Source organism: Bufo gargarizans, chromosome 2 (assembly GCF_014858855.1).
Source record: "Bufo gargarizans isolate SCDJY-AF-19 chromosome 2, ASM1485885v1, whole genome shotgun sequence".
In the NCBI taxonomy this organism is placed as follows: Eukaryota; Metazoa; Chordata; class Amphibia; order Anura; family Bufonidae; genus Bufo; species Bufo gargarizans.
Window position 1 is genome coordinate 54,027,994 of NC_058081.1, and position 13,762 is coordinate 54,041,755.

At 46.0% G+C, this 13,762-nt stretch overlaps 1 protein-coding gene across 1 annotated transcript in view; it reads left to right on the forward strand.

Moving 5' to 3' along the window:
- CACNA1A (calcium voltage-gated channel subunit alpha1 A) overlaps window positions 1–13,762 on the forward strand; it is a 204,225-nt gene that overhangs the window by 29,715 nt on the left and 160,748 nt on the right. The window contains exons 6-7 of the mRNA XM_044282909.1: window positions 4,786–4,889; window positions 7,522–7,637. Of these exons, the coding sequence (XP_044138844.1) occupies window positions 4,786–4,889; window positions 7,522–7,637 (220 nt within the window). The remainder of the gene's footprint in view (window positions 1–4,785; window positions 4,890–7,521; window positions 7,638–13,762) is intronic.

Genomic DNA, 13,762 nt, shown 5'->3' on the forward strand with positions numbered 1-13,762 from the left:
AGGATAGAGTATGACTGGGGAGAGATGGATATAGGATAGAGTATGACTGGGGAGAGATGGATGTAGGATAGAGTATGACTGGGGAGAGATGGATGTAGGATAGAGTATGAATGGGGAGAGATGGATATAGGATAGAGTATGACTGGGGAGAGATGGATATAGGATAGAGTATGACTGGGGAGAGATGGATGTAGGATAGAGCATGACTGGGGAGAGATGGATGTAGGATAGAGTATGACTGGGGAGAGATGGATGTAGGATAGAGTATGACTGGGGAGAGATGGATGTAGGATAGAGTATGACTGGGGAGAGATGGATGTAGGATAGAGTATGACTGGGGAGAGATGGTTATAGGATAGAGTATGACTGGGGAGAGATGGATATAGGATAGAGTATGACTGGGGAGAGATGGATGTAGGATAGAGTATGACTGGGGAGAGAGATAGTTATAGGATAGAGTATGACTGGGGAGAGATGGATATAGGATAGAATATGACTAGGGAGAGATGGATATAGGATAGAGTATGACTGGGGAGAGATGGATATAGGATAGAGTATGACTGGGGAGAGATGGATATAGGACCTGCACTCAAGCGTGATGACATTTTGCAGCATTGACTGAAAGCAGCAGGACCTGAGAAACATCATCTCGCTGGAGCGCAGGTCCTGTCCTGCGCATTCAGTGAGCAGCGAGTATTCACTGCGGCGCGATCAAATGGATGAGGTGAGTTTTATTTGTTTTGCACAAGAAGAGTGGGAAAGGGACATAAATAATACTGTGGCCTCTAATGGGGGCATTATTAATACTTGTAGCCACTAATGGAGGAAAAATAATACTAGGAGGGCATTAATGGGGGCCTTATTAATACTGGTGGCCACTAATGGGGATCTTATTAATACTGGTGGCCACTAATGGGGATCTTATTAATACTGGTGGCCACTAATGGGGATCTTATTAATACAGGGGGCCACAAATGGGGGTCTTATTAATACAGGGGGCCACTAATGGGGGTCTTATTAATACAGGGGGCCACTAATGGGGGTCTTATTAATACAGGGGGCCACTAATGGGGGTCTTATTAATACAGGGGGCCACTAATGGGGGTCTTATTAATACAGGGGGCCACTAATGGGGGTCTTATTAATACAGTGGGCCACTAATGGGGGTCTTATTAATACAGGGGGCCACTAATGGGGGTCTTATTAATACAGGGGGCCACTAATGGGGGTCTTATTAATACAGGGGGCCACTAATGGATGCCTTAGTCCAGTCCATTGAGAATATTTGGGATGTGCTGGAGAAGGCTTTGTGCAGCAGTCAGACTCTACCATCATCAATGCAAGATCTTGGTGAACAATGAATGCAACACTGGATGGAAATAAATCTTGTGACATTGCAGAAGCTTATAGAATCAATGCCACAGCGAATGCGTGCCGTAATCAAAGCTAAAGGCGGTCCAACAAAATATTAGAGTGTGTGACCTTATTTTTTTGGGTGGCGACTTTTTTTTGGCCAGGTGGTGTATATGGGTAGAGGTATACAGCAGATACACAGAATATGAATGGTCAGAGATGGATGAAGGAGAGAGTATTCATGGGCAGAGGAGAATGATGGTGGAACTAGAGATGGGTATGGGAGCGTATATACTGTATGAGCCGATGATGTGAGTATGCAGTAAATGTGTAGTCCTATATGGTGACATATAAGGGTCCATTCACACGTCCGTTGTTTCTTTCCTGATCTGTTCCGTTTTTTGCAGAACAGATCTGGACCATCTGGTCCCATTCATTTTCAATGGGTCCTGAAAAAAATCGGACAGCACAATGTCTGATTTTTTTCAGGACCCATTGAAAATGAATGGGTCCAGATCTGGTCCAGATCTGTTCTGCAAAAAACGGAACAGATCAGGAAAGAAACAACGGACGTGTGAATGGACCCTAAGGTGAGTTTATAGGGTGAAGCCTGTTGTGAGAAGTACAGAAATGTCTCACCTCTCATGGTAGTAGTGTGGTTAGCATTGGTGTGTCATTAATAGGATAGTGATGATGAGAGTAGTGTGCACGTGGCAAGAAGTCCTGACAATGGCGCCCCTGCCCGTGACCTCAGACCAGTCACATGAAGGCAGAGGAGCCCTGAATACATCATGTGTACAGCTGCCCCCTCTGCGGTAGATTTATAGACCCGGCCTTACAGACTACAGGAACCTGCTACCTTTAAAGGTGAAGGGGTTAATATCACATGACAGAGATCATGACCGATGGATAAAACCGGATGTTGGGAGTGATCAATCGCCAGATTTGATGTCATGTTCTAATAGAATGGTGGGAAAATGAAGGAGGTCTTTGATATACCGTCAATAGGCCATAAAAAGAGGAGAGTTATGATAGCACAAGGCTGGGCCGATACCTATAATACCGCCTTCTGCTCTCAGGCAAGTGGCGAGATATAGGTACCAAAAATACAGTGTGCTGGAAGACAGAGGAGAGTGATGAGATGCTACTACGGCCTGAGTGACAATGTGTGTGACTCGGGCAGAGCAGTGGTCTTCTCTTTGCTCAAGGGCAGCATGATGATAGAAAGGGAAATGGTCCTCCCCTCCCCCCATTCTCTGACAGGAGGGCCGCTCTCTTTCTTAGGATGCTTTCTCTTGCCAGTTATATTTATAGCATCAAGGAACGGGCACAGGAACCTTTCAGTGCACACGTAGAGGAGTGTGCCACCCCCATCTGCCTGCAGGGACACGGGCCCTCCCACTGCTGGAAACCGCCATAAATGTCATGTGCACTGCATTACAGCATCCAAATACTGTATTATTCTGATTGGTATTACATGACCCCTTATCGTATAGATGTGCCCTATATCAACCATTAATCTGGTAATATATGCCCCCCTTATAATGTAAAGGTCCGGTATGTGTCACTGATCTGTAATCGAATGACTCCATCATCCTATAACTACCCTGCATTTATCTCTGATCTGTTATTACATGGCTCCATCATCCTGTCCTGTATCTACCATTGATCTGTTATTACATGGCTCCATCATCCTGTCCTGTATCTACCATTGATCTGTTATTACATGGCTCCATCATCCTATAACTGTCCTGTATCTACCATTGATCTGTTATTACGTGACCCCCCCCCCATCATCCTATAACTGTCCTGTATCTACCTTTCATCTGTTATTACGTGACCCCCTCCCCCCCCTCCATCCTATAACTGACCTGTATCTATCTCTGATCTGTTATTACATGATCCCATCATCCTATAACTGTCCTGTATCTACCATTGATCTGTTATTACGTCACCCCCCCCCCTCCATACTATAACTGTCCTGTATTTATCTCTGATCTGTTATTACATGGCTCCATCATCCTATAACTGTCCTGTATCTATCACTGATCTATTACATAAACCCATCATCCTATAACTACCCTGTATGCATCACTGATCCGTTATTACATGATCCCATCATCCTATAACTGTCCTGTATCTACCATTGATCTGTTATTACGTGACCCCCTCCCCCCCTCCATCCTATAACTGACCTGTATCTATCTCTGATCTGTTATTACATGATCCCATCATCCTATAACTGTCCTGTATCTACCATTGATCTGTTATTACGTGACGCCCCCCCCCTTCCATACTATAACTGTCCTGTATTTATCTCTGATCTGTTATTACATGGCTCCATCATCCTATAACTGTCCTGTATCTATCACTGATCTATTACATAAACCCATCATCCTATAACTACCCTGTATGCATCACTGATCCGTTATTACATGATCCCATCATCCTATAACTGTCCTGTATCTACCATTGATCTGTTATTACGTGACCCCCTCCCCCCCTCCATCCTATAACTGACCTGTATCTATCTCTGATCTGTTATTACATGATCCCATCATCCTATAACTGTCCTGTATCTACCATTGATCTGTTATTACGTGACGCCCCCCCCCTTCCATACTATAACTGTCCTGTATTTATCTCTGATCTGTTATTACAGGGCTCCATCATCCTATAACTGTCCTGTATCTACCATTGATCTGCTATTACATGACCCCTCATCCTATAATTGTCCTGTATCTATCACTAATCTGTTATTACATGGCTCCATCATCCTATAACGGTCCTGTATCTATCACTGATCGGTCATTACATGACCCCCCCCCCCTCCATCCTATAACTGACCTGTATCTATCACTGATCTGTTATTACATATCTCCATCATCCTATAACGGTCCTGTATCTATCACTGATCTGTCATTACATGACCCCCCCCCCCCCCTCCATCCTATAACTGACCTGTATCTATCACTGATCTGTTATTACATGTCTCCATCATCCTATAACGGTCCTGTATCTATCACTGATCTGTCATTACATGACCCCCCCCCCCTCCATCCTATAACTGACCTGTATCTATCACTGATCTGTTATTACATGTCTCCATCATCCTATAACGGTCCTGTACCTATCACTGATCTGACATTACATGACCCCCCCCTCCATCTTATAACTTTCCTATATCACTGATCTCATTATATGACCCCTCACCTTTATCCTGTCCTGTAAGTATCACCGACCATGTAATATATGGCCTCATCATCCTATATCACTCATCTCTTATTACATGAACACCACAGCTTTCTAGGAATGTGACTTATGTGGCAGATAGAAGCCTGGGCCCAGGTGCTCTCTAGACTGTACATCTCCATATGTTTGCTCTTGTGAATGTTCTCTGTAACCCCCTTCTTTACCCTTCTCTCCATGCAGAGTAATGATGTGTTTGGCAGCACGTGGAACTGGCTTTACTTCATCCCCCTTATTATCATCGGCTCCTTCTTCATGCTTAACCTTGTTTTGGGCGTCCTTTCAGGGTAAGCTGAAATCAAGGCTGGAAGAGAACTGCTTTGGTGCACGGTTTAGGAGTGGTTTATCCTGGAGGCCATTCCGGAGTATCTGTGTGTGAATGACCTTTGGGATTATTATGTGCTATGACAATTTAGTACAGTGCTACATAAGTAAAGGGCCTTTACACGGGGCCGAGCATTGAAAAGATTATCACTGTTAGCGGTGATCTGGCAGTGTAAATGTACTGCCGAGTCAGTATGGAGAAGAGTGATGGCATTAGTGATCACTCCTCCCCATACTGTGGAGGAGCTGGAGGAGATCGGTGCATGTAAATGCACTGGTCTCCTCCGCTAGCGATCAGCAGATTGTCGGGAAGGAATGCTTCCTCCCCGACAAACTCATTGCACATCGCCCCTTGTAAAGGGACCTTAAACGGGTCCTGCATTTTTTTTTTTACTGATGATCTATCCTCTGCATAGATCATCAGCATCTGATCGGCAGGGGTCCGACACCCGGGACCCCCGCTGATCAGCTGTTTGAGAAGGCAGCGGAGCTGGCGGTAGTGCTACGGCCTTCTCACTGTTTACCGCAGGCCCAGTGACGTCACGACTAGTATCACTGGCCTGATGCAGTTCAGGTACATTCACGTGAACAGAGCTTAGCCCCGCCCAGGCCAGTGATACTAGTCGTGACGTCACTGGACCAGTGGTAAACAGCGAGAAGGCCGCGGCGCTACTGCCAGCACCACTGCCTTCTCAAACAGCTGATCGGCGGGGGTCCCGGGTGTCTGACCCCGCCGATCAGATGCTGATGATCTATCCAGAGGATAGATCATAAGAAAAAAAAAAATGCAAAACCCCTTTAAGCAATAGCTTCTTCAATAAATGGAGAAAATATAATCAAAATAAGTCCCACAGCTTTATTTGATTTCAATAATGCTTCCAAAACAGTGGTTGCCTACTCAGCAATGTGTACCGTAATCCTGCCTATCTAGTCTCCAGCATACAATCTCCATGAAGAGGAGAAAGTCTGCCTCTCTGCTCTTCCTATACACCAGTCTTCCTCTACTGCAGTACCAGAGCAAAGGCAGTGTATACACTCTCCCCTTCTACTATTGTCACTGGGGTAATCCTGCCTATCTAGTCTCCAGCAGACTCCATGAAGGGGAGAAGGTCTGCCTCTCTGCTCTTCCTATACACCAGTCGTCCTCTGCTGCAGTACCAGAGCAAAGGCAATGTATACACTCTCCCCCTCTACTACTGTCACTGGGGTAATCCTGCCTATCTAGTCTCCAGCAGACTCCATGAAGGGGAGAAGGTCTGCCTCTCTGCTCTTCCTATACACCAGTCTTCCTCTGCTGCAGTACCAGAGCAAAGGCAGTGTATACACTCTCCCCTTCTACTATTGTCACTGGGGTACTCCTGCCTATCTAGTCTCCAGCAGACTCCATGAAGGGGAGAAGGTCTGCCTCTCTGCTCTTCCTATACACCAGTCTTCCTCTGCTGCAGTACCAGAGCAAAGGCAGTGTATACACTCTCCCCTTCTACTATTGTCACTGGGGTAATCCTGCCTATCTAGTCTCCAGCAGACTCCATGAAGGGGAGAAAGTATGCCTCTCTGCTCTTCCTATACACCAGTCTTCCTCTGCTGCAGTACCAGAGCAAAGGCAGTGTATACACTCTCCCCTTCTACTATTGTCACTGGGGTAATCCTGCCTATCTAGTCTCCAGCAGACTCCATGAAGGGGAGAAGGTCTGCCTCTCTGCTCTTCCTATACACCAGTCTTCCTCTGCTGCAGTACCAGAGCAAAGGCAGTGTATACACTCTCCCCTTCTACTATTGTCACTGGAGTACTCCTGCCTATCTAGTCTCCAGCAGACTCCATAAAGGGGAGAAGGTCTGCCTCACTGCTCTTCCTATACACCAGTCTTCCTCTGCTGCAGTACCAGAGCAAAGGCAATGTATACACTCTCCCCCTCTACTATTGTCACTGGGGTAATCCTGCCTATCTAGTCTCCAGCAGACTCCATGAAGAGGAGAAAGTATGCCTCTCTGCTCTTCCTATACACCAGTCGTCCTCTGCTGCAGTACCAGAGCAAAGGCAGTGTATACACTCTCCCCTTCTACTACTGTCACTGGACTACTCCTGCCTATCTAGTCTCCAGCAGACTCCATGAAGGGGAGAAGGTCTGCCTCTCTGCTCTTCCTATACACCAGTCTTCCTCTGCTGCAGTACCAGAGCAAAGGCAATGTATACACTCTCCCCCTCTACTACTGTCACTGGGGTACTCCTGCCTATCTAGTCTCCAGCAGACTCCATGAAGGGGAGAAGGTCTGCCTCTCTGCTCTTCCTATACACCAGTCTTCCTCTGCTGCAGTACCAGAGCAAAGGCAGTGTATACACTCTCCCCCTCTACTACTGTCACTGGACTACTCCTGCCTATCTAGTCTCCAGCAGACTCCATGAAGGGGAGAAGGTCTGCCTCTCTGCTCTTCCTATACACCAGTCTTCCTCTGCTGCAGTACCAGAGCAAAGGCAGTATATTTCAAAATGTATTTTTTGTACGTTTTATGTATGGGCTGGATTTATAGCATGACTTTTGTATCACTGTGACTTTTCCGCAGAAGGCAATATTTTGTATATTTTGTCTTGCACAGAGAGTTTGCCAAAGAGAGGGAGCGAGTAGAAAACCGTAGAGCATTCATGAAGCTGAGGAGACAGCAGCAGATAGAAAGGGAATTGAATGGCTACATGGAGTGGATTTCCAAAGCAGGTGGGTCACAGACCTTTGTTTCATTAACCTATGGAGTCCAATCCCCTCAGAGACAGTCCCCTGTCCCCACACATTTGTCACCTGCTTCAAGCTGTTGGGTTACACCCCAGTCTATCTCTTTCCTGCTCAGTCAGACAAATTAGAGCCAGGTCTATTTTTCAGTGGCCACGCCGTAAGACGTCAATGTTTAGGAACAGTCTGGCTACAGTATTGATTGCTGTATACTCTCCATCCTAAATGAATGTCTGAAAAGCATGGCAGTAGTTCAGTCTCTCCAGACTTCTTACACATAAACAGTCACTGCTGCCCCCTGCTGGAACATGGGATTTAACAGTAAGACCAGTAACGTAGGGTAATGTTGATAGTTCACGCCATTACTCAGGCATCAGCAATCGATACCACATTACTGGTTCACGTGTGACCTCAGATATACCACACGGGTGAGCGTAAGTGTTCAGGTTCCAGTCCTGAATCAGCCGTTCTGAATGTCAGATTCCGTTAAGGGTTAACTCGGATGAGAGATGTTCATTTTGGCTTGTGTTAATTCTCTATGTCTATGCTGTTATTGATACACAGTCACCTAAAGAATTATTAGGAACACCATACTAATACGGTATTGGACCCCCTTTTGCCTTCAGAACTGCCTTAATTCTACTTGGCATTGATTCAACAAGGTGCTGATAGCATTCTTTAGAAATGTTGGCCCATATTGATAGGATAGCATCTTGCAGTTGATGGAGATTTGAGGGATGCATATCCAGGACACGAAGCTCCTGTTCCACCACATCCCAAAGATGCCCTGTTGGGTTGAGATCTGGTGACTGTGGGGCCATTTTAGTACAGTGAACTCATTGTCATGTTCAAGAAACCAATTTGAAATGATTCAAGCTTTGTGACATGGTGCAGTATCCAGCTGGAAGTAGCCATCAGAGGATGGGTACATGGTGGTCATGAAGGGATGGACATGGTCAGAAACAATGCTCCGGTAGCCCGTGGCATTTAAACGATGGCCAATTGGCACTAAGGGGCCTAAAGTGTGCCCAGAAAACATCCCCCACACCATTACACCACCACCACCAGCCTGCACAGTGGTGACAAGGCATGATGGATACATGTTCTCATTCTGTTTACGCCAAATTCGGACTCTACCATTTGAATGTCTCAACAGAAATCGAGACTCCTCAGACCAGGCAACATTTTTCCAGTCTTCAAAAGTCCAATTTTGGTGAGCTCGTGCAAATTGTAGCCTCTTTTTCCTATTTGTAGTGGAGATGAGTGGTACCCGGTGGGGTCTTCTGCTGTTGTAGCCCGTCCGCCTCAAGGTTGTGCGTGTTGTGGCTTCACAAATGCTTTGCTGCAGACCTCGGTTGTAACGAGTGGTTATTTCAGTCAACATTGCTCTTCTATCAGCTTGAATCAGTCGGCCCATTCTCCTCTGACCTCTAGCATCAACAAGGCATTTTCGCCCACAGGACTGCCGCATACTGGATGTTTTTCCCTTTTCACACCATTCTTTGTAAACCCTAGAAATGGTTGTGCGTGAAAATCCCAGTAACTGAGCAGATTGTGAAATACTCAGACCGGCCCGTCTGGCACCAACAACCATGCCACGCTCAAAATTGCTTAAATCGCCTTTCTTTCCCATTCTGACATTCAGTTTGGAGTTCAGGAGATTGTCTTGACCAGGACCACAACCCTACATGCATTGAAGCGACTGCCATGTGATTGATTGACTAGATAATCGCATTAATGAGAAATAGAACAGGTGTTCCTAATAATTCTTTAGGTGAGTGTATATCAGCATATTGGAAATCTACAGGGAACAGCAGTACAGTGTCACTCGGGGACTGTGCCACTAACAGATATCGCTGTTATATCACTTTCTCAACAGCAAATCCTGATGATAGTAAAGGTTCTGTGGGGTGTTGTAGTTACTGGGTAAGCAGGGAAGATGGAGCTAAGATCAGCATTAGGGGCCACAGGCTTTTTGTGTAGGAGATACTTGAAAGTATGTGTCTGAAGAATATGGAAATGTGATCAGGCCATGACGGGGGTACTGTCCAGTCGTTCCTCTTACCTATACCTCATTTTGCCCAATAAAACACAACAACTTAAGTGGATTTTATTGGCCACAGAAGCCATTTTATTATTAACCATAAATAACATATATAATAATCTACCCAAGACCTTCCCACCTGAAGGCCCGCCTCGGAACCTTACCAAAAACACCTAATTCCTGAGTACCAGATATCACTGGGAGAGTCCTTGGAGCCCCGTAAACCCGACGGGTAACGGCCCCGCCCCTCATTTAAATTACCTCTAGCGATAAAACGCCAGCTCAGACTCAGAGGCAGAACATGGTAACCATGGGCAACAACGTGGGCAGATACCCGCCATACCACACTCCAGAATCCAATACCTGGGGAGTCCAGAGCCACCTTTGGCTCCCTCCCCACCATGCCAGAGCCACCATGACCACCAACTCCAAGGACCCCCCACCGCCGCCTTGGTCGCTATGACAAAAGACCATATTCTGCCTGGCCAAACTAAAACCCACCCCTTCCATGACCAACCAAACCCCCGCCTTCCGTGCACCTTGCAGCCTTAGTGTGGGTGGATGGGGGCTGCTGCACTTCTGCCGTCCCCTCAATATGGCCCCTTTCCCGCCCTTGGTTCCCCTTTATAAAAACTACACCCCTCCCCTAAATCACCACCTCCTCCTGCCCTCCATTAACCCCATCCCATACCACATTCTCATTTTACTCCCTCCAAACTTAGTCATACCAGGCCTTCCCCCAGGTCCGGCCTGTACTGGGGCAGTGATAGGTTAAATGTCCAAAAACGTTATACTCACCTTTTTTCTGTCGCTCCACCATTGCCCATGTTTGGTTTCCTTGCTGAAGCAGTGAGGTCCCGGCCTCAGGAATGATGTCCTGTGTATTTCTGAGGTCGGTGGCTGACGGCACGGGATCTCGCCACTGCAGCCAGGAGGATGACATCAGCTCTGCAGGACTGGAGCGAGGCACAGCAAGTTGCAGGGGAGAAATGATGAATTCTTTGTTATTTTATGATATTTACTGCTGCAGAACTTTTAATTATCTTGGACACCCCCTTCGTGGTTGTGAATGGTTTGTTTTTGTGAGGTGGAGTCACCACGACACCTCACTCGGCAGTGGGATGGTACGGTGGGCCTGGCATCACACTATAGTGTGGGATTGTCGGTGGGTAAGACATGGCAGTGCGCTTAGTCCTCATCAGTCAGGCTCAGATACTGCAGCTGCTGCAGGGTGAGGTGCGGCAGTTAGATGGGGGCCCCGCAGCATCCTGTGCAGGACATGCTGGTGAACAAGTACAGGTCCACTAGTCTGCCCCAAGTAATACACTGTGTTACCTGTGGTGTTACATAGGACTGCAGCTGACATCTACTACATTATCTGTACTCAGAGGGATACCTGTTATCTGTGGTGTTACACAGGACTGCAAGTGACATATACAGTATTACAAACTACATTATATGTACCCAGAGAGTTATCACTGTTATGTGGTGTTACATAGGACTGCAGGTGACATCTACTACCTTATCTGTACTCAGCGAATTATCACTGTGTTATCTGTGGTGTTACATAGGACTGCAGCTAACATCTACCGTACTACTTTATCTGTACTCAAGCGGTTATCACTGTGTTATCTGTGGTGTTACATAGGACTGCAGGTGACATCTACTGCATTATCTGTACTCAGAGAGTTATCACTGTTATGTGGTGTTACATAGGACTGCAGGTGACATGTACTACATAATCTGTACTCAGAGAGTTATTACTGTTATGTGGTGTTACATAGGACTGCAGATGACATCTTCTACATTATCAGTACACAGAGGGTTATCACTGTCTAAACTGCAGTGTTACATAGGACTGCAGGTGACATCTTCTACATTATCAGTACACAGAGGATTATCACTGTGTAATCTGCAGTGTTACATAGGACTGCAGGTAACATCTACTACATTATCTGTACTCGGAGAGTTATCACTTTGTTATCTGTGATGTTACATAGGACTGCAGGTGGCATCTACTACATTATCTGTACTCAGAGTTATCACTGTGTTATCAGTGGTGTTACATAGGACTGCAGGTAACATTTACTACATTATCTGTACTCAGAAAGTTATTATTGTTATACAGTATGTGGTGTTACATAGGACTGCGGGTAACATCTACTACTTTATCTGTACTCAGAGTTATCACTGTGTTATCAGTGGTGTTACATAGGACTGCAGGTAACATCTACTACATTATCTGTACTCAAAGAGTTATTACTGTGTTATCAGTGGTGTTACATAGGACTGCAGGTAACCTCTACTACATTATCTGTACTCAGAGTTATCACTGTGTTATCAGTGGTGTTACATAGGACTGCAGGTACCATCTACTACATTATCTGTACTCAGAGAGTTATCACTGTGTTATCAGTGGTGTTACATAGGACTGCACTGCAGACTCTGGTGCCTGAATTCCAGAAGCCAGCCCATTGAAGGCTGGTCTGGCCCACCGTAAAAATGAGTTTGACACTCTGGCCTACACAATTGCTAGCTCCCTCTAGTGGTGACTGCAAGCAAACAGAATCTGAACATTTGAGTTTTTGTCTGGGGAATTTGGTGCTTTCACTGCTATAAATGGGTTTAGGGACATTGATTTCAAGGCAGCGACATCAGTGATTGTTTTAGTAATGTACATTTCCAGGTCTGTCAGATCTGTGGGGGGTGTGAGTGATTGCATTCTGTACATCAGATATCACGCCGGTCCACTATACTGGTGCCATACAGAGGACCAGCCGTAGAGAGGTCCAGCTGACAGACCCGCTCACTAGAGACATCGCAGACATTTTGGCTGTAATCACACATTCAATTTTTATGCATTTTTTTTAGCCAAAGCCTGGAATGGATAGAAGAGCGACTTAGAAGTCTGACCTTTATGCTTTTCCCTTTGTGTCCAACTCTGGCTTTGGATCAAAAACGTCTCCAAAACTGCAAGCACCTATCAGTAGCGTATTAGTATCAGTATTACTTCTGCATTATTTCTATCATTAAAGTGGAAGGAATGTTAATATGTGCAGAAATTCGTGTATAGAAAATAAGTGCGTATTTTAACCGCCTCCGGACCGCCTAACGCAGGATTGCGGTCCAGAGGCAGTCGATTCAGACGCGAGATTTCCGGTGAACGCGCGCACACAGGCACGCGCGTTCACAGGAACTTCAGGTAAGCAAGTGGATCTCTAGCCTGCCAGCGGCGATCGTTCGCTGGCAGGCTGTAGATGCGATTTTTTTAACCCCTAAAAGGTATATTAGACGCTGTTTTGATAACAGCGTCTAATATACCTGCTACCTGGTCCTCTGGTGGTCCCTATTGTTTGGATCGACCAACAGAGGACACAGGTAGCTCTGTAATAAGTAGCCCCCCCCTGTCACTTATTAACCCCTTATTAACCCCCTGATCACCCCATATAGACTCCCTGATCACCCCCCTGTCATTGATCACCCCCCTGTAAGGCTCCATTCAGAGGTCCGTATGTGTTTTGCGGATCCACGGATCCATGGATCCGATCGGACACCGCGGATCCGCAAAACACATACAGGACATCTGAATGGAGCCTTACAGGGGGGTGATCAATGACAGGGGGGTGATCACCCATATAGACTCCCTGATCACCCCCCTGTCATTGATCACCCCCTGTAAGGCTCCATTCAGACATTTTTTTGGCACAAGTTAGCGGAAATTTTTTTTTTCTTATTTTTTCTTACAAAGTCTCATATTCCACTAACTTGTGACAAAAAATAAAATCTTACATGAACTCACCATACCCCTCACGGAATCCAAATGCGTAAAATTTAGACATTTATATTCCAGACTTCTTCTCGTGCTTTAGGGCCCCTAAAATGCCAGGGCAGTATAAATACCCCACATGTGACCCCATTTCGGAAAGAAGACACCCCAAGGTATTCCGTGAGGGGCATATTGAGTCCATGAAAGATTGAACTTTTTGTCACAAGTTAGCGGAAAGGGAGACTTTGTGAGAAAAAAAAATAAAAATCAATTTCCGCTAACTTGTGCCAAAAAGCGTGAGAA